Source organism: Schistocerca nitens, chromosome 6 (genome assembly GCF_023898315.1).
Source record: "Schistocerca nitens isolate TAMUIC-IGC-003100 chromosome 6, iqSchNite1.1, whole genome shotgun sequence".
Classification (NCBI taxonomy): domain Eukaryota; kingdom Metazoa; phylum Arthropoda; class Insecta; order Orthoptera; family Acrididae; genus Schistocerca; species Schistocerca nitens.
The window spans coordinates 4,727,711-4,754,793 of NC_064619.1; the positions used below are offsets into that span (position 1 = coordinate 4,727,711).

The 27,083-nt window shown below is 44.0% G+C and overlaps 1 protein-coding gene across 12 annotated transcripts in view; it reads right to left on the reverse strand.

Moving 5' to 3' along the window:
- LOC126262889 (voltage-dependent L-type calcium channel subunit beta-1) overlaps nt 1–27,083 on the reverse strand; it is a 766,368-nt gene that overhangs the window by 127,438 nt on the left and 611,847 nt on the right. For all 12 annotated transcript variants that reach the window (XR_007546777.1, XR_007546778.1, XR_007546774.1 and 9 more), the window contains exons 5-6: nt 21,809–22,034; nt 2,856–3,120 (exon numbers count right to left, since the gene is read on the reverse strand). Coding sequence is in view for 6 of the 12 variants with exons in the window: in XM_049959773.1 (XP_049815730.1) it covers nt 2,856–3,120; nt 21,809–22,034 (491 nt within the window). In the remaining 6 variants the exon portion in view is untranslated. The remainder of the gene's footprint in view (nt 1–2,855; nt 3,121–21,808; nt 22,035–27,083) is intronic.

The following is a 27,083-nucleotide window of genomic DNA, read 5'->3' on the forward strand; positions in this document are numbered from 1 at the left end:
GATATGGTGAACAGCAAGGCGGATGCTGACAAACATACACTCACTCACTGAGTGGCATCAAATTCCTGACTCACCGCATCAGCATACTTCCTCCAAATACTGAATCGCTTTTCTTTTCTTTTAATTCTCACTAACAATTAATACAAAAGCTACTTGTACTTCTCCAAGTTGCGTTTTGATATGTTGTTAGGTAGAATAACATTGCACGGGATATTCAACGACAAAACTATTGGTACTTACAGACATTTGCGGTATGTATCAATATTTAGCTATGCTGCACGTTATATTAATAACTGGTTGTTTCTCATCGATACGATTTTCAACAGAGTTTAAATGCACCAGGTTTATCAGGTGCTAAAGGTGCAACCGTTTGTGACATCGTATCTCCAGGAACTGCAGCTCAGTTCTCCCACGAACTGTTTTCTATAGAACGTTGAGACAATGACTGTTTCTTTTCCACATTATGCTCTAAAAATCGTTTATTCAAGTGTATTCGTTTGCATTGTGTGTGAAAGAGGTTGGGGAATGCAGTGAAAACGCGTCTTTATCTCGGAGTGGAGTTACAATGGTGGCACATAATCTCTGAGAAAAACCGTGGTAAATATAACATTCGAAAAAACATTTCCAGCATAAGAAACACTACTGATACTGTAGTTGAGGTATAGGGAACGTGACTGATCCACGTGGGAACCCGTTGTCACGCATGCAATCTCATCTCTTTTCACTGTTTCATGGAACGAAGTTTCTGCAAGTGCAACTACTACAGTGCAGACAAACTTCCTCCATAGGTTCTCTGTGAAACAAATAAATAAAGAAGGAGAACGAAGATATAAGACTGGTGCCGTTAAATTGTGTGTCTGTGCTTTTCAGTACTTCCCGCTTCCAAAGACGTCAAGCACGTGTTCTGTACCTCTGTTTGAAGTGCTTTGGCTGAATATATGAAATCTGTTTTGTTGCTGCCAGAGCTGGAAGCAGGCCTTCGCATCCAGCCGAGTGATTTGTTGGCTACGCACCGACGCAATTCTGAACTGGGAGCCGGAATAGTACATGCACAGCATCCAGTTACGCTGCTTTGTCGTCAGTGGTCGACTGTGTAAGTGCACGGTATTCCACAGACGAGTACGTGACGAGAGCCTACCACCGGCCGTAACACAAACGGCCGCAGAAAGCACGAATACGAGTGTTGGAACTTAAAACAGTGACAACTATTTATTCACAACCGATACAAAAGAGTGACATGTTTGTACCTGTTACTGTCCTTCAAAGTAGTCACCAGCGTTGTGTAGAACCCGTTACCAGTGATGTGGAAGGCATAGTATACCGTTAGCAGAGCCTGTTCTGTTGACGGTGCGAATGGAACGGTCTACTGCCTGTCGAATCTACGGAACAGTTCTGAAGCGAATGCCACGAAGAGGTTCCTTCATCTTCGGAATCAAATCAAAGTGAAAAGGACTTATGTCGGGGAAGTATCGTGGATGTTACAGTACTTCCCAGTCCCATCGACCGAACAGCTTGCGCTGTACGCGCCCGCGCATTGTCGTGCAAAATGATGAGTGGGTTACGCAGAAAGTGTCGCCGCTTCTTTCGCTAAGCTGGTCTTAGGTGATGGTCTAAAAACCGAACTGTAATACTGTGCATTTACGGTCTGCCGTGGAGGAACGTAATGCGTCAGGACAACATAGTGACACCGTTACGTTAGACCGCTCGCTCACAAGTGACTCTTTCCCTCGATTGTGCGCACGCCGGTGACGTGGGACGGGCGAGTCCATTTGCTCGGAGGTAAAGTAGGTATGCCAGCAACGTGTGCTATCAGCGACAATGGTACATTCCATTGCCTAATGTCCCCACAGCAGTGTTGCCACTATTTAAGTTCCAACCTACGTACTCACGCATTAGCTGATAAGATCATTCCTCCGGCGTCGTGCATTCGACCAGAGTTGTCTCCGTGCCAATCATCGGTCGAACTTTACGGTTAAGCTATTCTCTTATCTTCTAGCAGTGTCACCAACTAGGAGAAGCTGCTGATCTACGAGCCACAGTTAGCCCTGACGGTTCCAGGCTGAACCATTCGTAGTCACTGGCAATCCTTTCAAGAAGATCAAGATTGTCCTTCTGCTCAGTTGTGAGGTTTCTCAGCATCATTTTGCCACAAACCTTTCGCATGTGCAAAAATTAGGTCAAAATTTAATGTACGGCGAAAATGTTGAAGTTAAACTGGTTACCCATAATCCTTGTTATTAAACGTAGATCTAATCTCGCAAGAGCACGCACACGGTCGACGTTTTCGTCAGTTTTTGAAGCTGAAAGTCTCGCTGAGTGAGTTCATCTTCAACGTGTTCCCGGTCTTCCAAAAACATTTATGCCAGCGAAAACTTGTGCTCTCGATAAGGGATGTTTCCGATAGGCTTGTTTCAACTTCTTCAAAGGTCACTCTCTTAGACTCCCCGAGTTTAACACAAGACTTGATGGCATAATTTTGCTTTAAATTCCGCTGCTCCATTTTCGTAACACAAAATAACACGACTTCGCTAATGGTGCTCTCAAAAATCACATGATGGCCGTACGGAGCTGAAACTCGAACTGAGCACCTGGAAGGGGTGATCACACCGGTCTACGTAAGCAGAACAAAGCAGCATTGCCAGATCGCTCGCAGTGTTGTCAGTCTTAGTACTTTTCTCACACATAGGTAGACGTAGATCCGTACTGTTAGAGAGATGGACATGTGCCTTCCGATTAAGGACAATAAGGTATAGCCCCAATCGTCAGACTTTCGAACACTGTGTATTACCGCAAACTTCGTAACTGTCTGTACTACCACAGCAATATGCAGTGAGTTTTGGTCAGAGTGGGCTTACCTTGGGCGAGGAGATCTTGAGGTAGACGATGGTGGGGGCGAGAGAGGTCTTGGCGAGCTGCGACGGGTGGTTGATGGTGTCGCAGTCGAGCACGACCAGCTGCAAGGTGCGGGCCAGCTCGAAGATGCGCTCGATCTCGGCCTGCACCTCGGCCAGGCACGTGGACCGCGAGTTGGTCCGCTCCATGATGGCGCGCTTGGACGGGTTGTTCAGCAGCGACCGCTTCGCCAGCGAGATGTCGGCCATGACGCGCGTTATGATGATGCTGTGCAACGGGCAGACAGCGGCGCTTCACTTGATCGCTCGCCACAGACAACAACTGTTCAAGAATGGAAACACTATTTCATAAATGGCGACAAGTTACTTATATCCCAATCAAGCGCGATATGTTTTTGGGTAGGTAAACGATACAGATTGTAAGTATTCGCCTCTCAGCATAGCCTAAACGTTTTAATTTGATATTCCTTGGCGTTTCTTAATGGGAGGGACTATAATTACGGTTCCATTTGTTTCTCGCTTCTCCCCAACAAGAATCCCTTACCAGCTCACCACTTTTTCTCACCTCCTCCCAGCGCAATTTTAACAGACTCACTCAGCCTGACAACGAAATCCTCCGTGACGTCAATTGCCCCTATCAGATTCAACCCGTTACTCCCTGCCACTCCCCAATTTCAGAGCTCACTCCTTCCCCATCCGTCTTTTTCCTCCTGTTGAGCTTGTCCTGACCTCTCTGCTAGGTATCTGCATCCTATATCCCGTGCTTACCAACCAGTCATCCTCCCACTTTACACCGATCTCCGCAACCCATCCCAACTGAACCAAGTATCTCCACAAAAATTTCACAACTCCAATGGACCAATCGATGTTCTCTATCCTCATTACTTCTACGATATGTAGTTCCCCCAATCAAGTGATGGCGTAGTGTAATGCACTGCAGTACATGTTTTAATTTGCTCCGACCTCATTATCACCGTTTTTAAATGTCAGGCGTTTTCCTATGTTATTTCCAGTATAATCAACGAAAACCGTATTTTTATTTATTTTAAAAATATTTATATATAGATCGTCCTGTTAAAATGTTTATTCCATCCTTGTATATATGAAACTCTTTTGGCTGAAGCGATGAGTACTGTTCAGTTGCCAGCCCACGATGGAATGAACTAAGAATAAGCGACTTGCTTGAGAACACAAGTAGCTTATTTCTGTCCCTCCTATGCACATCATACTGGCCACGCATTACGGCATGTTCTATAGATTAGTTCGATTATTGTGATACGAATCGCGTCGGTTAACAATCTCCCACCCCACACACAGACACACAATTTTTTGTTTCTGTCAATATAGCAGCACATTAATTCGCATAAGATGGAGACTGGACCAGAGATGTTAATGGACGCATGATATCCTCCTTTCGATGCCAGAGTATGAAATGTGGTGGGTGTTAGGTTATTCTAAGTATCAGACTTTTGAAGACACTTTCTACTGTGAAGTGTCATAGGTTGTCAAAAATAGCATAAAGGAATGATCTTTCGAAGCTCTTGAACTTTCGCCTAGTGTTTTTACGACTAATATTAAGAAATTTCCATGTTCCACCCTCACTTTCGTCTGTGGTGGCCACCTTGTGTCCAAGTTTGTGTTGCCACACCATCTTTGTATTTCCTGACGACATTTATAAATGAAATACCGGTATGCAAAATAGTCCTGTTTAGTGACACTGTTTCCGATCCTTCAGTTCATCGTTCGCTGATAGGTATTGCATCTAGGTGTTTAAGAAAATCGATAATAATTTATTTCCATTTCATTTCCTTAAAACTATTGTTACATCTTGACACAATCAAGTTTATACTTTACATTGCCGGTATGGAGGGTATCAAGCCGCCATCTGAAGATCAATAGGCAGCGCAGTAGTGTTAGCGTAGCTGAGGAACTGGATTGAACCTGGGTCCTCCATGATTCGCCGCGCGAGATTAGCCGAGCGGTCTTAGGCGCAGCAGTCATGGTCTGTGCGGCTGGTCCCGGCGGAGGTTCGAGTCCTCCCTCGGGCATGGGTGTGTGTGTTTGTCCTTAGGTTACTTTAGGTTAAGTAGTGTGTAAGCTTAGTTACTGATGATCTTAGCAGTTAAGTCCCATAAGATTTCACACACATTTGAACATTTAAAATGCCGGCACGGTAGCTCAGCGTGTTCGGTCAGAGGGTTAGCTCCCTCTGTAATAAAAAAAAAAAAAAACTTAGTTAATCGATCAACAACGAACTCAAACGGATGTCTTACGACGTCCGCCCCGAGCAGATGCAACGAACAAAATCGAACAAAATGAGTAAAAAAAAAAAATGGCCGGAGTCTAACGCTCTACGCACCAGACTGCCACGGTCACATAATAAATGTAAAATCATCACTTTATTTTGTTGATTCACTCTCTCTTTCGTGTTCTTTTTTGAATTAGTGTCGAGGTCCGGTGTGTCGGTCAGCTTGTGGATGGTTTTTATGGTTTTTAAGGCGGTTTTCCATCTGCCTCAGCGAATTCGGGCTGGTTCCCCTTATTCCACCTCAGTTACACTAAGTCGGCGACTGCTGCGCAAACACTGTCTCCACGTACGCGTACACCGTAATTACTCTACCACGCAAACATTTGGGGCTACACTCGACTTGCTATGAGACGTCCCAGGGTAGGGGGGGGGGGAGTAGTTCAGCAACATCATAAAGAGATATACACTTAAACAAAAACACAACGAAAAAAGAACAGGAAATAAGTGGCCGGAAGAGCGCAAGAGAGAACAGAACGAGTATACGAAGAGAATTAGGCAGGAGCGAAGGAAGAAGGAAAAAAAAAAATCACGACTGCTCAAATTCAGTCGCTGTCTTAAAAGGGAACAGCCGAAAATAATAAATAATATATGACACAAATCACCATCCAGTGCATGGAGAAAGGTAATGCGTACCAATAATAGCTACTTTCTGTGCTGTTCGATTCGCCTATTGAACGGGGGGAAAATGTCGGCCTGTATTCCTTGGCAGGCACTCTAACCTCTCTTAGCCCCAAAAATGTGACAGTGGCAGTGGACTTAGCAGTGTGCTACGGATTAGTTAGTTAGTGACATGTTCCGTAGACAATTTTAGCGGTACTTTTATAGAAAAATGGTGTGGAACAAGTCAGATTAGAGAATGTGTTCTTGTCCACTGCCGCGAGACTAAAACGGCCAAACTACTGAGTGGCCTCACGTAGTGCGACGCGCAGAAATGTATTGAGCTCTGATAGGAACGACACGTGGACTCACCCGGACCTACTGTGAAGAACAACATCTTTAATTGGTCGTATATAACGAATAAACAAATTTGTAGCATCAGTCTCGTTTCTTCCTGACCAGAGTCGGAAACTACGTTTCTCGTAGAGCGCAAAGACACTTTGGTACTGATCATCTCGTCCACCGCCACTGAGATGATCGCCACAAGAACTGTGCACCACACCAACACCTAAGTAGGTAACACTTTTGTGTGCTATAATGAAGACAAAAAAGCATTAAAAAGATTCTCGGACCTCGGTGATCAGTTAGCCACATGTTAAAGACCACAAGAAAACTCCGAGTCAGATGTTAACTAGGAAAACAGAACTTAACGACATGACGACACGCGCTTTTACAATAAGTCTTCCACGTGTCAGTAGGAAAGGAATAAAATGACAGAAACGGAAAGCATTACACAAAGGACGCCTCGAAAAACACTGCCGAACACATACTGCAATATTTTTATGCGTGTGTGCCATATGCTGATTAAAATCGGATCCGTATGCCAGCCAGCTTATTTTCAGTACAGAAAAGATCCATTCCTACGGTGCGACTACATGGTGGCTAACGTTACTGAAACTTTTTAGGTGGGAATCGCAACACAGCATGTTCGAAGAACGTTCGCATGCCGACTTTCAGAAATATCGAATGATCGTACCGCAACTGCACAGACAGTTGGCTTTGCTGCAGCGACAGCAGAACGAGTGGCGACGGTGGGGTCAGCACGGCAGTGCAAAAGAGTAGGCGCAGGTCCTTCCACAAGGAGACGAGATCACGCGACTGGCTCGGCTGGCAAAAGCTGAAATTCGGGAAGTGGTTGCAGGCAGTGTGTCACCATGAACCGTCTCTGGAGCAGATTAGTGGAAGACGAGTTGAGATTTCCACCAGCCACACGTCGTTTATCACTGATATCGTATGAGAGACAAGAGAGATTTGGACGGTGCACAGGTAGAGTGTACTGGGACATCGAGTGGCGCTCTGTGGTTCTCAGCGATGATATATACTTCTGTTTGTGGCGATCAGTTTGAATTCAGTGTGTCCATAGACGATGTTAGGGAACGTCGCAGGAAGCAAATATTCTTGAGGCCTACAACTGTCCAACTGCTGGAATCACGATGTGTGGGCCAACTGGATAGTGGAACAGGTCAGTACTGAAATGAAGCTGAATGCTCGGCAGTATGTGGCAAGAATGGTAACCCATATCTTCATTCGCTGCGTGACCAGGTTACCAAATGGTGTATTCCACGAGGGTAATGCAGAACCCAAGGCTGCAGTTCACATCATTAACGCCATTATAAGGTGATAAAACTTTATGACACAGCTCCGTTAGGAACCAAGCGGACGAATTCCAACGTGGACATATCACTCTTGGAGAAGGTTCACGTGAGGTAAGTAGCAAAACAGTAACTTGAGCAATGTGCGCAATATGCTGTTAGACGGTAGCTTTGTTTAAGATGACTGCCACATTTGTTGGATAGTGACGAAACACAAACGAGAAAACTAATTTATCGGCAACGACCAGACAGTTTTAAAAAGTATCGAATGTATTTTAGTAACCGATTTGGTAACGTGGATGAGAGCCTGTGTCCACTACTCCACCCCACAAGCGAAACAGCCACCACGGCAGTGGGAAGGAGCATGCAATCCTGCACTGCAAAAAACTACGTCGATTTCGTCTCCAGAGATGTTATTTCCAGTACTTCATGAACTGCAAAGGTTTCTTTTTACTGAATGCCTTGCAAAAAATGAAACAATAATAGACAAAGAACTTTAAGAAAAAAAAAAGACGCAGCACGGAGGAATTATTCGAAGGAGACGGAAATCGCTGGATGTGACGTGCATGTACAGACAAACGATTACTACTTCAGAAAATTTGGATGATATATTCAGGAGATGGAGCTCCACAAACTGAGAAAGCCAATATCGCCTTGGTCCAACCTTTGGCCCATATGGAAGCATTATTCGGCCTGGCATTGATCGGTAGAGTTGTGGGATACCGTGTCAAACTCTATCCAACTGGCGCGCTAGATCGGCGAAATACCGAGCTAGTTGGAAGGCGCTGCTACAAACGTTCTCAGCTAGCGAGAGATCCTCCGATCGTGCTGGCCAAAGCACGAAGACAAGCGGTAGAAACTCTCGATACTTGCGGGCCAACATCACCTTGCTGAAATGTAAGCCCTGATTGTCTTGCCATAAAGAGCAATAATACGGGACGTACAATATTGTCAACGTACCGCCGGGCTGTAACGGTGCTGCGGATGAATACCAAACGTGTGCTGCTGTCAAAAGAAATGGCACCCCACACCACCACTCACGGTTGTCGGGCTGTACGGTTGGCGACAGTCAGGTCGAGATACCACTGCTGTCTGGGGCGGCTCAACACACTTCTTCGGCCTGGAACGTCATTGACTGTAATGGAACTGTCTTCACTGATGAGACCTGCTTCCAACTGAGCTCCCACGACCAGAGAAGACGCGCCTGGAGACGGCCAGGACCGTGGTGGGACACCAAACTGACTGTCGCCCGCCATACAGGAGTGATGTTCTGGGTGTCATTTCTTTTCATAGCTGGTCCCCTTTGGTTGTCTTCCGCGGCATCCTTACAGCACAGCTGTACGTTGACGATATTCTGCGTCCTGGTTTGTTGCCCTTCGCGGTAAGCAAACTTGGGCTTACACGTTATCAAGATAACGCCCGGCTGTACATAGCGAGAGCTTCTATCGCTTGTCTTCGTGCTTGTCAAACCCTCTCTTGTCCAGCAAGGTTGTCGGATCTCTCCCCCACTGAGAACGTTAGAAGCGCGGCCCTCCAACCAGCTCGGTATTTTGAGGATCTAACGTGCCAATTGGACAGAATTTTGCACGGTATCCCTCTGGATGACACCCAACAACTATCAATCAATACCGAGCCGAATAACTGCTTACATAAGGGACAGAGGAGGAGCAACGCGTTACTGACTTACTCAATCTCTGAAGCTCTTTCTCTCGAATAAAACGTTTAATTTTTCTGAAATTGTAACCATTTGTTTGTCTATGCATGTACATCACATTTACCGATTTCCGCCTCATTCAGATAGCTTTTCATGGTGTGTGGTATTTTTTTTTATCTTACAACGCATTAGACAAGTCTCTATGACCAACTGGATGATAACACACTTAAGAAGAGTCTTAGAGTATACCATCTTACATCACGATAATGCGACAACTGCGGTGGCCCTCGTATCCATGCAGCAATGGTAGTGTTTTCCGAGCAGTAATGAATTCACAACAAGACATCTATTACGTTAAATAATTTCTGGACACTTCAGGAAAGTCTAGAGGCAGAATCACGCCGTAAAATAAAATGTATTTTATGCAAATGGAGCTATTATTTATTGAAACCAGTTTTAAAAGTTTGCATTTATTGGAGGCGAGCGGGGTCTACGTGGTGCGACAATAAAGTAATGAGACTGATTTTCTTTACAAGATGTAGCAACCGTGCAGGTCTGCGTAGGCGCAATATCTTCGACCTCGGTCTATAAGCTGCTTCCAGTCCAAGTGGCACGTCGATGCAACTGCTCAGTCGTGAGTTGTGCTGGAATAAGTTAACACGTGTTTGTGTCTCTCCACACGGAAATGGAACAGCATAACATTGCGCAACGGTATGCCATTTCTTTTTGCGTTAAATTGGGTGAAAACTTGATGACAACTTACGGCAAGCTTCAGAAGGCTTTTGTAGAGGAGGTTACGTTAAGAGCTCAAGTTTTTCGTTGGCATAAAATGTTTAGTGAAGGCAGAACGAATGTTGAAGATAAAGACGGCAGTGGACGACCATCAACCTCACGGATGGATGTCAACTTGGCCAGGGTGCATGAACTCGAAGGATCTGATCGAATATTATACGTGAAAATGATTGCAGAAGAACTGAACATCAATCGAGAAACCGTTCGTCTAATAATAACTGAAGATCTTGGTATGAGAAAGATTTGTGCAAAAATGGTCCCCAAAAATCTCACGCCACAACAGCGACAAACACGAAAAAATGTGGCAGCCGAACTGTTAGAGCAAACGGAAATCAACCCAGAATTGTTGAGCCTTGTTATCACTGGTGATGAAAGTTGTTTTTTTCAGTGCGATCCGGAGACAAAACGCCAAAGTTCGCAATAGTTCTCAAAGGGATCACTCAGACCAAAAAAAGCTCGCATGTCAAAGTCTAAAGTGAAATGAATGCTTGTGTGCTTCTTTGATTCCAAGGGAATTGTTCATAAAAAGTGGATGCCTCCTGGACAAACAGTTAACCAATATTACTCGTACTACTAAGAAATTTTTGAAAGACTTCGTAAAAGAGTACTTCGTGTCCGTGCCAACATTGCTGATAATTGGAATCTGCATCACGATAATGCGCCATCCCATACTGCTCTTGTCAGTACAGCAATTTTTAGCCTCTAAACAAATTTCAGTACTACCACAGCCACTTTATTCACCAGATATCTCTCCGTGCGACTTTTTTCTATTTCCAAGAGTCAAAAAGGCGGTCAAGGGACACTATTTTCAAACAACACAAGATGTCCAAAAAGCTGTGGAATATGAGTTCCAGGAATGTTACCATCAATGGCAGAAGTGCTGAAAAAAGTGTGTGTGCAATCAGAAGGGTACTACTTTGAAGGAGACAACACTAAACTTGACTAAAACGGTAAGGAACATCTTTTTTTCACATCAGTCTAATTACTTTATTGTCTCACCTCGTAGCCTTAGATTCGCTTAAAAACCATATCCAGTCTGAATGTTTTTATGACGCGCGGATTCGACAGATATCTAGGTGACGTCACATCTCACAGGATGGCGAACACACCACGTGTGAGATGTCACAGTCAGACACTCGGACAATTAAACGGCACGTTTATCGGCATGACTGAAATTAACGTCACTTAAAACTTTGAATTGAATTTTAAGTACGTTATGCATACAGGAGATGAAAGAAAATGAATCCCAACAGGGTTACACCTACCTGATCTTTAATTAATGGTGTCGTGTTAGAGGGTTCAAATGGTTCAAATGGCTCTGAGCACTATGGGACTCAACTGCTGAGGTCATAAGTCCCCTAGAACTTAGAACTACTTAAACCTAACTAACCTAATGACAACACACACATCCATGCCCGAGGCAGGATTCGAACCTGCGACCGTAGCGGTCGCGCGGTTCCAGACTGTAGCGCCAGAACCGCTCGGCCACCAGCGGCCGGCTGTTACAGGGAGAAGACACATTGAATTGATGCATGTGAAAGAATTAATACAAGATTCGGCTGGTATAATCGAAAGTTGGGTGACAGTGTCAGCAACCTACGAAGTAGGGACAGAGGCGCCTCCCCAGTGTGGATGACCGCAGCGGCTGTCTTGCCGAAGCACGGGTGAGGTTTGAAACACCGTGGACCAGCGCGCCGCAACAATCGTGTTCTGTTGATGAATCATGGACAATCTACCAACCTGAAATCTTTTACCTATCACTCAGAATGTGTCAACAGTTTCGCGTTAGTAATTTTTCAACTAATTACCTGATGACCGATGGTCAAGTTTTTTGAAGGACAGAAAAAACATATTATTGCCCTGCGTTGCGAATAGCGAAAAAATTGCGTTGTCTTAATTATGTAGTGTTTATATTGCGGAAGTAACCACAATTAAAGGATCAATTATGATTGGAACACAAAATTAATTCTTACTGACCCTAGAAATGCTTTGGAACAACTGCTGTATCGCAAGTGGAAGTCTGATGCCAGCTGTATTTATCACTTGGTGGAATTAACAAAAGAGAGGAAAAAAAATTGTTCATCTAATGCGGCTGAGAGAGCACTCAGATACTCGGTGCACAGAAGCAGTAGATGCACCTTCAATAACCAGCTTTAAAGTAGGGAATCAAATATTAAAACAGCTTTCATATCCCACGTCCTCGACCAGAAAAGAGAGAAAGAAGAGTGAAAAAAAATCGAAAATTCATTTACGATCGCTTTAGTCCAGCGCACCATTGTAACAAAACCGTGGCAGTTGTCAGAAGAATGTTCCGAGGAGACATGGGATATCAATTATTCTAATAAATCTGGAATATGCATGTCTTTCTGCGCTGCTCTATGGGACTGGAGTGTCAGACTCTCTTCCATATGCAGTGAAAATCCAGAAGATGCCAGATCTTAACCACGTCATTTTGGGAAGCAATAAATATACTGCACACAAAGATAAACCAAGGGTAAACGTTGAAAAAAATGCAGATTTCATTGTCAAGAAAGAATAAAACAGTAATGACTCAGAACAGTCTCGACATTAAAAAAAATCTGATGACACGTTCGGTCCAAGAAGTGATTATAAAATTACTAATTAAGGAGAGGCACACAGCAGTCAGTCGCAATCCCATTAGTTGTTATTATTCTTGCAAATCTAGGTTTCGGCTATAAATAGTCATCTTCAGTGTATTTTCGTTACAACTCAATAGACTGGCGGCAGTTCGTGTCACCATATGTTCTTACAGGTATATAAGCAGAATGAGTGTCCCATATACTGGTCACGCTGTCCAACGTGGTTATGAATGCAATAGTAGCTATCAACTACGTATCACTTTGTGATAAAGCGAGGCTATAAATATCGTGGAAGAACCGGGCCTCTACTTTAGTTTCTTTGTTTCTTCCCTGGGTACTGGGAACCTCCTGTTTATTTCGTTCGTACTTACACACATGGATAACATATTGCGCATACATAGGAAAAAAATCCACTACTTTGCAGCTACACTACTGATGAAAAACAGCTGGAGGCAGCGTCTGCCGTAAAATATCTGGGCGTAATTATCCAGAGCGATCTTAAGTGCAATGACCATATAAACCAGATAGTGGGAAAAACAGACACCATACCCAGGTTCATCGGAAGAATCTTAAGGAAATGTAACTCATCCACGAAAGAAGTGGCTTATAAGGCACTTGTTCACCCGATTCTTGAGTATTGTTCATCGATATCGGATCCCTATCATGTAGGACTGATAGAGGAGGTAGAGAAGATCCAACGAAGAGCGGCGCGTTCGTCACGGGATCGTTTAGCTGGCGAGAGAGCGTTACGGAGCTAAACAGACTCCACTGGCAGGCGTCACAAGACAGGCGTTGTGCATCACGGGGAGGTTTACTGTCGAAGCTTCGGGACAGCACTTTTCAGGAGGAGTCAGACAACATATTACTCCCCCCCCCCCCCCACATACATCTCGCGTATTGACTACGAGGAGAAAATTCGAGAAATTAGGGCCAATACAGAGGCTTACCGACAATCATTTTTCCTACGCACTATTCGCGAGTGGAACAGGGTTGGAGCGATCAGATAATGGTACCGAAAGTACTCTTCGCCACTCACCATTATTGGCTTGCGGAGTATGATGTAGATGTAGATAGGCAGTTACATGTGATATCTGAGTTGTGACGTGAACAAGAACATGTTAGTAAGGACTGGTAAGGGACAAATATTTTTAAGTAATTTCATTCTATTTCCATGGCTACACTTGTTTTAGTACAGTAACAGTTTCGTCAGCAGCAACAAGGTGTGCATGATGGCCTGAAACGGTCGCGGCACATAAAGGTAAAGCTTCTTAAAACTGTGTGTGGCTAGGGGGTTCCATATCAAAAATGTCTAACAGAGTAAGAACCCTGCTGTTCAGCAAGATTAAGCATGGATAAAATAAAATTAGAATCTGTTATATTTTTTTTCATTTATCTGTTGTATTCATTCTCTAGGTGCTTAAATGAATGAACTTGTTGACTTTTCGATGCTAAAATGCTACGTATGGAAGGTAACCTTGTGTCTGACTACATCACTGAGGTTCTATCCATCCCTAGTTTCCCAGCCTACGTTACATGAGGGGTATGGTGGAACCAATTAAATAACTTTATGTAGTAGCCTAACAGCAAGAAAATATTCGATGCAGTCTTTATGCTTATAGAGGATATAAACAACGTGTGCCAGGAGGAATGGCCAGGGATATCACAAGAACGGTCATTAGAAGCGAACAGATCTTGAAAACATTGACTCTAAAAGCATACCTTAAGAGCTATGAACACTTTTTCATTAGAAAAGATGTATATCACAGTAACGAAGATGAACAAGTTCTCACAGCTTTTAGGGTGTTTGTTTCAGAGCCTATGTTCACAGGGTCTTTTTTTCTGCGAATGGTCATTCCTTTGCCGGCCGGTGTGGCCGAGCGGTTCTAGGCGCTACAGTCTGGAACCGCGCGACCGCTACGGTCGCAGGTTCGAATCCTGCCTCGGGCATGGTTGTGTGTGATGTCCTTGGGTTATTTAGGTTTAAGTAGTTCTAGGGGACTGATGACCTCAAATGTTAAGTCTCATAGTGCTCAGAGCCATTTGAACCATCATTCCTCTCGTGTCTCTCAATACTGATCATTCCTCCTGGGACAGGTTGTAGTTTGAGTCATGTAAGACGTAATACCCCTATATTTCGTGAGCAGTTCAAGTTACCGAAACGAGGTTTTCAGCAAATGATAGAGCGACGAGGGACACGTGATTTCGATGGATGTTTAATCCTTTTGCTCTTGTATAAACAAAGGTAGTGAAGCAAGTACGCTTTAAAAAAAAATGGAACGATATACTTCCTTTTAACAGCGTTCGAAAGCCTTTGAAAAGAGGAGTTACAGGGGTATAACGCTTATTGATATTGTAATTGAAACATTATGCATGAGTATCCGAGGAGAGTGCTAATGCTTTGAAAACATCGCCAAGTTCGGCTCGCAGGCCAGGCTGCGTTGTTATATGCACCAAGAAGATTGAGCTGGAATGAGATTTTCACTCTGCAGCGGAGTGTGCGCTGATATGAGCTACGTTGATGAGAAAACGTATTTCCCCTTGGCCCAACGACACAGATACAGGCAGGCTACAGTTTCAGTAAATGGAACTTCATGTACTCTCTTAGCTTATCAGGAGTAACGCAGAAAAACTATTTCAGAAGTGTGTAGTTACTCATATTTAAGTGAACAGGATTTGTGCGAACAAATAAACGATCGAAAGCCTCGATACAACGACGCGGCCTGGCATGAGGGCCGTATCTGGTGGTGTTTACACTGCAATACCCGATTCCAGCAGTCTTCTCTTTCAAGCTCGGCTCATTTCTTGGATACTTTTCCGAAAACTTTTTAGCGCCAACATAAACAACCCTTATAATCACTGTACTCGTCTTTCCAAGAGCTTTAGAGTGCAGGCAAAGAGAGTATTTTGTAATGTAAACACCCTCAGGTATCTTGCCTTAGTCCTGTTCCGACTGGGGTGAGGGTTGTCTACAAGGCAGTTCAAGAAGCGATCTGTGATCGTGTAACATGTGATCAGGACGTCGCCAAATGTCCAGCATTTACTGCCAGTAGATAAAGCCCGATGACGCCGCTGCTTACTTATTTCAAGCAGCTTCTTACTTTCCCCTACGAGCCTTAAGTGCACCCCGTTCCAGACCTTACTCGATCAGAAAAATCCTGGAAGGTACCGGGAATCGAATAAGGGTCGTTCCGCACCGAAATCAGTGAAGGTACTTATACGGCTAAGGAGACGTTCAGAGGATACTGTTCAAATAAAATAAAGCCCTATTAGCTTGAGTATCTCGGTTGCATAAGCATTAAGCATACTGCGCTGTTCCTCTCTGCGTAATATCTTTAGCATGTCGTGAACAGTTCACGGAATAAAAGGGGTATTTCAGCAAAGCGTTTTTCCCTGTAACTTAAAGAATAATAAATGAAAGGAATATTTATTTATATACGTAGAATCGTTGCTTTTTCTGCAAGGTTATGATCATTGTCAATTTATTCATTTTCCAGGTAGTTATAATTTTTTAATAAAATATTTTTATATGATACATTTGAACGAACAGTATCCAAATCAATGAATATCAAATTACAATCAGTTTAACTTCCGCAGTTTTAGGGATGGATGAAAAATGCTCAACATGTCTGTTGAAATGCATGTTCTGGTGGCGAGATGTTCAAACAAGTGTTTATTTTCCTGAATGCACAACTTAGTGTGCCTTCGAGACGACCTGCGGGTGAGACTTTAAGTTGCTTCTGTTTTTTTTTTTTTCTGTAAGTTACTAAGGTCAACATCTTACCTGAAACACCATAGATATGTATGGGGTGATTCCGTTAGAAACTTTCAGGGAGAAAGGAATGAATTTGAGGTAAGGGATCCTGATCAGGAAACGACCGAGTCGAGAATCGTTCTGATAGCTTTGACAGTGAACCTCTTATACTGTAAGCTCTTTGTTTTCCAAGAAAAAATGTTCAGTAAACGTACGCTCTAAAGTTCATACCTTAAGAGCTATGATCATTTGTTCATTTCGCTACTCTGAAACATATCTTCTACTGAACAAGTGTTCATAGCTCTTAACATATCTATTTCAGCGTCCGTGTTTACTTGCCAATTTTTTTCTTGTTTTGGTCCATATTGCCTCCTCCCAACATACGGAAAGCAAAGAGATTGCAGTTGAAGAGGTCAATGATCAGGGGTATCAGAACGATTTTCACCTAGAACTTTCGACTAGATCGTTTCCTGACCAAAATCCTTTACCTCAAACTTATAGACCTACCCTTCTCCATCACCCGTGGAAGTTTTTAACAGTATCACGGAATCACGCTGTATTTAAACTTTAACTGTTTACAACGTGTCACGGTGCTTTACGGGACGTCGAAACGAACAATTTCATACGAGACACTTGGGATCTGTCAAGCCTGAAAACAACCTGTGATTGGTCTACAAAAGCCATTTAAGCTACACCGATGTTTTGAATATCCTTTCGTCCTTTTAAGACACATGTTTTCGTTATCATTGGTAAGATATTCTTTTTTGTGAGAACAATGGAATAGAAAAGATTTTGTAGCAAGTTTCACAGAAACTAATTATGTTTCCAATTCGATCTAAGCATAACCGTTACAAGTACATTTGACTCGTACCAACAATGGGACAGAAACGAAACTATTTAGTTGTTTATTTTATGCTATTACAATTCACAAAATTGTTGGGTAAAATTTACACAAATATCAATTTTATACTCTGTAAGTGCAAGATTAAGGGGTTTTTAGTATTCAAGGACGATTTCAGACAAAATCTCGCGCGGTGCAAATGCGTTATCGCTTAAGTAGCTTCTGTAGGCCGCAAGTGTGTTGTATGAAACTGTAAATCTCGACTTCCCGTAGACCAATGTGCTACGCTGTAAACAGGTATCGTTTACAACTCGTGTGTGTGTGTGTGTGTGTGTGTGTGTGTGTGTGAGAGAGAGAGAGAGAGAGAGAGAGAGAGAGAGAGAGAGAGAGAGAGAGAGAGAGAGAGAGAGGGGGGGGGGGGGGGGGGGAGGGAGGGAGGGAGGGAGGGAGGGAGAGAGGGGGAAGGAGAGAGGGGGAGGGTGCACAGCATTTCATTACAGAATTAGATGGCCGTGACAATTTAATTATATAGGGTGTTTCAGAAGTGATGGTCACTGTTCAGGGATATGACAGGAACGATGATTCGAAACAAAAAAGTCAATTAAACGTGGACTCTAAAACGGATACCTTAAGAGCTACGAGCAATTCTTAATCTTCGATACTGTGAAACAAATGTCTTCCACTGCAGGGTCTTTGCTTTCCACATTTTGGAAGTGCTAGTATGGACGAAACCAAGAAAAAAAACTCCAGTAAACATGTGCTCTAAAATGCATACCTTGAGAGTTTTGAGTGCTTCTTCATCTTCGGTACTTTGGAACACAACTCTTCCGGTGAACAAGTGCCCATAACTTTTGAGGTATGCATGTTAGAGCACATGTTTACTGGACTTTTTTTCTTGGTTTGGTCCATACTAGCACTTCCAAAATGCGGGAAGCAAAGAGCCTGCAGTAGAAGACATTTATTTCATAGTATCGAAGATTAACAATTGCTCATAGCTCTTAAGGTATGCGTTTTAGAGTCCACGTTTACTTGACTTTTTTTGTTTCGAATCATCATTCCTGTCCTATCCCAGAATATTGACCATGACTTCCGCGACACCCTGTATATTCCTGACATGGTCAGTCTGGGCGCGATCTATAATATATGATAACTGAAGAAAACCTCAAAGCAAGATCGCTAAGAAAAACTTTTAAGGAGGAGGCGGACCACGGACTAACATAGATGTCACCCTGGTAACACGTAGTGCCATCAGCCATATCAAAAACTGGAAAGTTTTAGATCAGGTCACTACAAGTGATCACAATCTAATTGTTTTCCGTCTTAGTGACGAGGAGTGCCGCTGGGACCTGGGTTGGGGAACCCAATAGAATTTCAACAAAACGGATTGGGACTGCCTAGCTCGAGAGTGTTACTCTCCTCCATTGCCTGAGGGTGACTTAGACGTTGACAGGTACGCTGAAGAATTGTTTTGTCCAGTTGTTAGAGCGGTAAAAGCTGCTGTGGCAACCAGGATAATGGCCGTTGCGGCCTCTCCACCAGCATGGACTGCTGACCTTGAACGTATGCGCCAGTATGTGAGACGGGCAACGAAGTACTACCAGCGAAGTGCCGTCTGGCGAGAAAAACAGTATTGGATGCAGCAGTACAGAGAACCGAGGGAAATATTTCAAAAGGAACTGAAGGAGGTCAGGGTGAACAGCTGGGAGAGGTACGTACTGAGTCAACTAGCCACTGACCCTTGTGGAGTCCCCTACAAGCTGGTCAAAGAGAAGATAAGATCTCCAGCGGTCATCTCGACAATCAGAGATGGTGGCCGAATGACAGAGTCCTGGCAGGAGACCGCTGAAGTCCTCCTGCGCACTCTGTTGCCAGATGACGAGGAAAACGGGGAAAATGAAATCCAACAGCAAATTCGTAGGGAAGATCAGGAGGAGTACACCAACGACACCATGGTGTACCTCTTCTCAGAGGAAGAAGTTGCTGCACACATCAAATCACTCAAAAGGGGGAAGGCACCAGGACCAGATGGTATAGTAGCGGACGTTGTACAGTTCCTCGCCCCTCAGCTAATAGCACCTCTCACGGGATTATTTACTGAATGCCTCAGGATTTGTAAATTCCCAAAAATTTGGAAAAGGGCAAACGTGGTCATTATAGAGAAGGGAAAAGACAAGGAACCTGCGGAACCCAAGTCCTACAGGCCAGTATGTCCCCTGGACATCTTGGGGAAATTATTAGAGGAGCTATTGGCTCACAGACTGACATCACACAGGATACTGCGCGGGACGGGCGACAGGCAGTTCGGCTTCAGGCCGGGGCGATCGGCGTCTGACGCAATCGCCCTGGCGGCTGAGGTCTGCAGCTCAGCCCCGCACAAGTATGTGGTAGGGGCATCATGGTGTACATCAGTGGCGCCGCTGACAACCTGTGGTGGCCCTCGCTCTTCTCCCGCTTTGTAAGAAGGAGTGCCCAGGGCCCTTCTATGGCTATCTGAGGAGCTATTGCAGGGACAGGGAGGTCTGGTTATCATCGCCTAGCGGGAAGATATGTAAAACCATTACGAAGGGGTGCCCCCAGGGATCTGTTCTGGGGCCACTCTTTTGGGATGTAAACTAGAGAGATTACAACTTTGCGAGGACGTGCTAGACGCGATAGCCTACGCTGAAGACCACCTCCTGTTGGTTGGCGGCCGTAGCCGTAAAGACCTTGAGCCAAAAGTGGAACGAGCAATAACATCATTTGTTGAGTGGTGCCAAGAAGCAGAAATAAAGGTTGGTTCAAATGGCTCTGAGCACTATGGGACTCAACTGCTGTGGTCATTAGTCCCCTAGAACTTAGAACTACTTAAACCTAACTAACCTAAGGACATCACACACATCCATGCCCGAGGCAGGATTCGAACCTGCGACCGTAGCAGTCGCACGGTTCCGGACTGCGCGCCTAGAACCGCGAGACCACCGCGGCCGGCAGAAATAAAGGTCGCACTTCATAAATCTACATACCTCTTGTTGAAAGGTAGTCTAAGCAGAAACCCAACAGTTAGAATAGAAGGAACTCCAGTTCTTCGGCGCGCGCGAGGCAAGATAGCTAGAAGTGATAATTGACGAGAAATGGAACTACACCTCACACATAGATACTACAACACAATGAGCCCTAGAAGTCCTAAATAATCTTATAAAAGTAGGTCACAAAAGATTCTATTTACCACCCAATTTAATCAAACTCTATCATAACAGCATTCTGATGTCAATAGTAGGATATGCGTGCGTGATCTGGGCACACAGGCTCACGAGGGTGATGGCGGCCGTGACTGTGAGAAGGGCGCAGCGGAACTTGTTATTGCGTTCTGTTGGAGCATACCGAACGACTCCCGAGGGGGGGGGGGGGATTACTGGTAATAATGGAGCTATGTCCATTAGAAATAAAGATAAGGCAGCAGGCAGCGTGGTACTGGGTCACCAAGGGGAAGATAGAAAGGACTAGGGGAATCATGGGGGTACAAGTAAGGGATAAATTTGCTGTTAGAAGAAGGGGGAAAGAGTTATGGCAACAATTATGGGAAAATCAGGAAACGGGGAGAAGGGTATTTCAATTGCTGCCCTATGTCAAGGAGAGATTAGAGACGAGTTATTTTGAGCCTAGCAGGGGCCTGCTGCACTTTCTCACAGGACTTGGACCATATCCGACATACCTAGGTATGTCGATTTGGTAAACGGGCGACGCCGGCGTGTGACTGTGGTGCTCAGGACGGTAGACCCGAATTCGTCATCTGTGACTGCCCGTTATACGATGAGGTGGCGCATGAATTAAGAATCCAATTACCGAATAGCGACACGTATGCACTAATACGACGTGCTGACACCTTTAATGTCCTCAATAGTTTGGCAAACAGGATATCACATAAGATCACGAGGGATTTTATTAGAAACCAAAATGGATAACAACACAGGAAGCGACGAAGACAGTGCCCAATATCGCCGGGTGCGGAACTGGCCGGTCGCTCTTACGACCGGGATTCGCCGCACTACAGGATCAGGCAGGGAAGTGTATCAAATACACCCAGTAATAGACATCTGCACTTCCAATTAGGTAGTAGTTATTAGTAGTTGTAGGTAGAACTTAGAACAGTAACTCCACTAACATGGGTAGGGACTGCAGCGGTTTTAAGTAATTCGGCCAGCCCAGTGCCAGGGGCACGCTCACTGGGGTTAGCTCGGTGAGCAGGCCACAAAAGTAGGATTGTAGATCATCTGGCACAACTGTAACGCTGCTGAGTAGACTAGCATTAGAGTAGATTAATAGATTAGATTAACTTTGCCCATAGCTTTGTGCTAGTCAATTAAGCAAAAAAGACCCACTAATTAATTCAGGTGGTGGGTTATTCTGTATCATCATACTGAATTGTATTGCAGCATCATTATTGTATTGTATTTTGTATCATTATTGCATTGTATTAAAGACTTTAAAAAGTCACTAAAGAAATTAAAAGAAAAAAGCCTTTTACTGGATGACTGGTTTCGTTAGAGCTGTGCTATCACCATCGGTTGTTATGGTAAAAATTCGAAAGTATAAGATCCGATGATGCTAGCGTACGTCTGTCTAAAATGTTCGTCCAATAAAATGCTTTTTTTTTTTTTAGCGATATTGACTTGTGAAGTTTCTTCGATTACCGTGATTATTTAATTTCGTAAAGAAGAAAAAAAGTGGGGCACTGGGATACACATGTGAGATAGGCAGAGTGCGCGGCTGGAGTGTACTGACCGTCCTTCGAAGCGGTGCTTGAGGAAGTCGAAGAGCGCCTTCTGCATCATGTCCGTCACCTCGTAACCCTTGAGCGACGGCCCGACGAGGACGACCGGCCGCATGGAGGGCACCACGTCGTACGGCGTCATCGTCTCCTGCTTGCGGAAGAACGGCTTGCGCTTCTCCTTCGCCGGTGGCGTCGTCAGCGTCGACTTGGCCAGGCGCGCAGAGTCCGAGTCCTCGCCTGTCCGCACAGGGAGCGGCGTCAGCGGCTGCCGGCGGCGCCGGGCCCCCCCAGAGCCCCCCACAGCCCCCCCCCAGAGCCCCCCCCGTGCCCCCCAGAGGCCCCCCCCCCTCCCAGAGCCCCCCAGGCCGCGCGCCAGTCGTTAACCGAGGCACCCGCCCGCCACCAAACGTCTATTGTACGAGGCCACTTCCCACTCTTAACTGTTAATTTATCGTGGATAAATGGTGCATGACGAGAGTGTAGACGAGAAAGAGAGTATCAGCTTTCGTCTACATTTATACTCTGTTTGCAGTCCTTATTCCCTACTTATTTGACAGTGAGTTGCTCTAGTAGTAAGTAAAGCCGTGCGACCTGTAACGCAGCTGACTTCATTCTGCAGTCTACATTTACAGTGCAGAACGGTATTTCAGTGGGGAAGTGGCTGACTAAGGATGCAAAGGACTCGGGATCGATTACCAGTCGGTCTACGATTTGTATCTGTCACTAATCACTTCCTTCACCTTCGGCAGCGTCCGTCAATGGGGAAAAAAGTCGAGTTGCACCTGATTCGCACTCCACTGTACACTGTAGGTCCCCTATAAGTGGCTCGATACGTCGGTTCGTAGGTTAGAGAGAGGCAACGCTATACCATATACTATTGGACCATGCCTAGTACAGCACTGTGGTGTCCTAATCTACCTTCACGCTGTTGCCAGTTTTACCTCTTTTAATAGTCGACAGTCTTGATTCATTTAACTTTGTCTCCTACCTTTTACTATCGTGCACTAATTCATTTCTGCAGGTTTATTACATCCATTTCCCTCACTAATTTGTGTTACATATTGTGAATTAACGAGCATTTCGCTCTCATTTAAGTATACGGCCGAAAGAGTCAGCCTTCAGGAGTTGCGAAACGAACCCTGTCGTCCAGGACCGTGTGCCACAAAGGGCGCAGATTCGCCACGAGATGGGGAAATTCACAGGCGTCTATTGTGCTGAATGAGGCCTAAGCGCTGTAGTGTGCGAGTGAGACAGACGAGAACCTACCTCATAGGCCAGGGAGACGCAGCAGTGTTAAATGTGGCCGACGTAAGATCGGCCATAAACGGAAACATTTATGGAAACTATTTAATTCTGTAATAAGTCAAGGAATGAAGCTACAGTAATTTTAGACTACCACCCTTCATAAATTTCCATGGTGATCCCAATAAAACTGATCGTATCTATAATACTTCAGGATTTACTGTTAAAGTGAAATTAACAAGTTTTGTAACAAAGACCTGAATGCTAAAATCTAAACGCTTTGTAGTCGATGTTAACGATCGACATTTCATATAGAAGCGCATCATTAAAATGACATGTCATAAATATCAACTCCGAAACTTTATTTGTTTAAAAGATATAGTAAATTTAAATTTTCTGTATTTTCAGTTAAATATCAGATCATCATTTGCTCCACACAAAACACATTGAACGATGACAGCATGACACCTTATCGAATCCTCACCCAATAGAATATTTGTTGTGGAGCTTAGTGCATAATAGTTACTTTGGTTCTTTACTTATTTATAGAAAGCAAATTGGTCCAAGGCTGCTGGCCGTGACATTCGAAGTTAAGAAGGAAATTGTTTTGGTTTTATGTAAAAGAATTTAACGTTTATTATGTAATGGATATTATTATTACTTTAGCTAGAACGTGAAGCTGTAGCTAGTTAGATGGACGGCTTCGGCAAAGGGAACTGCACTAGTCAGTTGAGCGGGGATATTCGGCGGCGGGAAACGCGGCCGGGGACGGCCAGAGGGACGGTGCTGGCGGAGTCACCAAGGTGGACAATTCTGGTCTATGTATCAAAGGGAAGTGTGCTGTTGCAGACGCGAAAGCGGACAGTTCGGCTGGAGACACCAAAGTGGACAGTTCGGACTGAGACGCGAAAGCGGACAGTCGGTCTTCAGGCAGCTAGGAAGTGAAACGACTTGGAAAATTTCGAGTTGTGTGGTATCGCGGGACTTGGTCTCTTGAGAGGTGAGCAGCCGCGCGCCTGGTGTGAACTCTTAACTTTTCGCGTAGTTAACGAGGTGGAGTATTGGACTTGTAATTCGCGATGAGTTTGTGAATGATTGATGTGTGTCAAATGGATATGCGCTCGAGTGTAACAGTAAGTCTAAATAATCAAAGCGCAACTGTGTGGCTTACATCATTTATGGGTCGTTCATTTAGTTCCAGATATTATTGTTACTGTTATTATATGTTATATTAACTTCTTATTTCGCAAACTTGCCATCAGCCAGACAATTTAACCAAAGGGTCACAAGTGTCTAATTTAGGGCGTGTAATGCGACACATGCGGTTCAATCCCTAGACGAGTTTGAGCCAAGACATTTCAACGAAGAGGAACCGCATGTGTGCCCGAACATCTTTGGAATGTTAGCTCGCAATATCGTACCCTGTGACTATTTCTACAGTACATTCCTCCTACCGCTAAGTCAGTTATTCGAGTACATTTTCGCACATATCGCACTACCTGTCCTCTATTTCGTAAAAGCTTTCTGTTCTGTAGTATATCTTCAGTTGCACTGTGGTGTTCAAACTAATCTTCGTGCTGTTGACAATTTTTTTATTTGCAGTGTGTCTCAAACGTTTAGTCAAAATTATACGCATAAGAGAGAGAGGGCCGATTAATATTTCGAGATACGAACTAATGGTCGGAAAAAAATATATTTTTTACTGACAAAAATAATTTACATCTCATAGCGACAGCTCCACTATCAATGCACGCATTACAACGTGGCATTTTCCATGTTGTGTTCTGTGCAGTGAGACAGGCAGCTAGGATCACACCAATCAAAAATGAAGAAAGGTTAGTATTTCCCGTCTCCTCAACGGCTAAATCATTAGCGGCTGAGCACAAGCTCAGAATGTGGTTCGGAAATAAACGGTGCCAGTTTCAGAGGAAACACTCCAACATTTGACTTACACCACTGGGGAAAACAATGGTAAATCTAAATCTACACTTCTTCTGAGCCGCTGTGAGCGCTCCTCTCACAATGTTTGCTGAAGGAAACATACCGACGCCAGAAGCTTACAAATAAAACCAAAATGATGGAGAAATAATTCTTATCTGGTGTAGTGAATGACTATTTGTCGGTTTATCATTGGTATATAGTAGATGGTAAGAGTGTAAACAGCAAAAAGTGTCTTAGTTTGGTCTTCATTTATGCCCTGAACGCAGTCACCTCTGTTCAGGTAAAAGCACAATGTGACAGGAAGTGGAACAAAACCAGTTTTAGTTCCTGGAAAAGTAATTCAGATTTGTTTTCATAGGAAAAATGCCGAAACGCCGCTGAGATCCGTTTGATGCGACTGAGCTGTGGGTAGCAAACCGGTTTGGAGGTTGACGAGAAATCACATCGTCGAGACACAGTCCCCAGTGACCTCCCCTCCAAAAAGTCTGATTTTCGTCGTCTGGTTCATTGCCTTGGTCCTACCGGTTGAACAAGACCTGGTGACGTTTTGTTGTTCATATTAACCAGATAAAATAGAGAGTTTTAAGGAAACATTAGGTACATACTGTTTACAAATTCTGGCACCCTTTCATGTTAACTCAGCACATCATTGTGGAACTCAGCACCCCGTCTTCGAAACAGATAACACTAAGTAGGTCAGAGAATGGGGAGCAATCTGTCAGTGCCTAAGGAGTCCCATAGTTCTTGCAAATTTCCTTAAATTTGCATGACTATGAATTATGAATTTCGAAAACAGGCGCTCACGTAAAATTAAAGTTAGCTTATTAACCAAACGATTTCATTTCTCTTCCCCTTCTTTCTTAATGTTAAGTCGCGTGGAATTCTGTATTCTCACAGCACTACCAGAGGATATCACCGCGAATCCACGGTTCGTTAACTCTTGTTCAAGGAAGCAGTGTTATTTACAGCAACACAAGGCTTAACGCAAAAATCTAAGTTCATAATTTCCAGAGTATTGGTGTTGCTTGCACGCTTTCAACGAAGCATCCGCCTAGTTCAGTGAAGTTGTATGGGATAACGACATCAGCAATTACAGTAGCAATTCGAGAAAACGGCTAGTCTTCCAAGAGAAATCGTGGGCAACATTCCCACTATAGTCAACAAGGTCGAATGTATGGTAGTAGATAAATACGCTATTTAGTCTCTTATATGAGACTGAACTAAATTATAGTAACTGTTGGTGAAATGTGAGCTGTTGTTTTAACTGTAGCTGATTCGACAAGGCGTATACATAGGAACTTCAGAGCAAATAAGTCAGTGAATTGCGAATGACGTGGTATCTGTCGTATGCAGTAACTATAACCGATTTTGTCTTGAGTAGTGAAGATTTCGCTTGCCTACCATATTAAGAAATTATTTTGAAGTTGAACTGTTGTCTTCTGGGGAAAATTTATTTATTTGCCAAGATCGTTATGTTAACACATTAGCGGATTACTAGTTTAGGCAATATCAGTTGCCATCTTCAGATCCATAGAATCGGGCAGTGGTAGTTACATCAGGCAATGATTTAAACCACACTGTATTGTGTGCTGTAGCTACCACTGCACGGTTTTACGGATGTGAAGATGGCAATTCATATTGCAGAAACTAGTAATCCACTAACGTGTTAACGTAGTGATCTTGGCAGGTAAATGACAGTTTTCGTAAGACGACTTCAGTAGAAACGTATAGATCACCTCCTGCACCGTTTGATCACGTCAGATACCTATGCCATTTTTAAGTATCAGCCTCATATTTTCATTAGAAACTATATTTAATCTAGGGCGTAACCAAACGAGAGGTACTGAAAACGTACGTTCCTCAGTTAAGTATCTTGAAATCGTATCCATTTCATAAGATGCGAAGCATCGTAATACTGTAGCTGTGACCAATATTGACAAGATAGCTGATTTATTATGAAGATGCGATATGAGGCGAACTGCGAAAAATTTTAGTTCAACCAAAAATATTTAATGTTACAGAGGCGCCACAGATGAGTGACTTTTAGAAAATCGTTGTAATTCCTCTCAGTGCTACTGTAGTTGCCTTAGTACAAGACAGAAT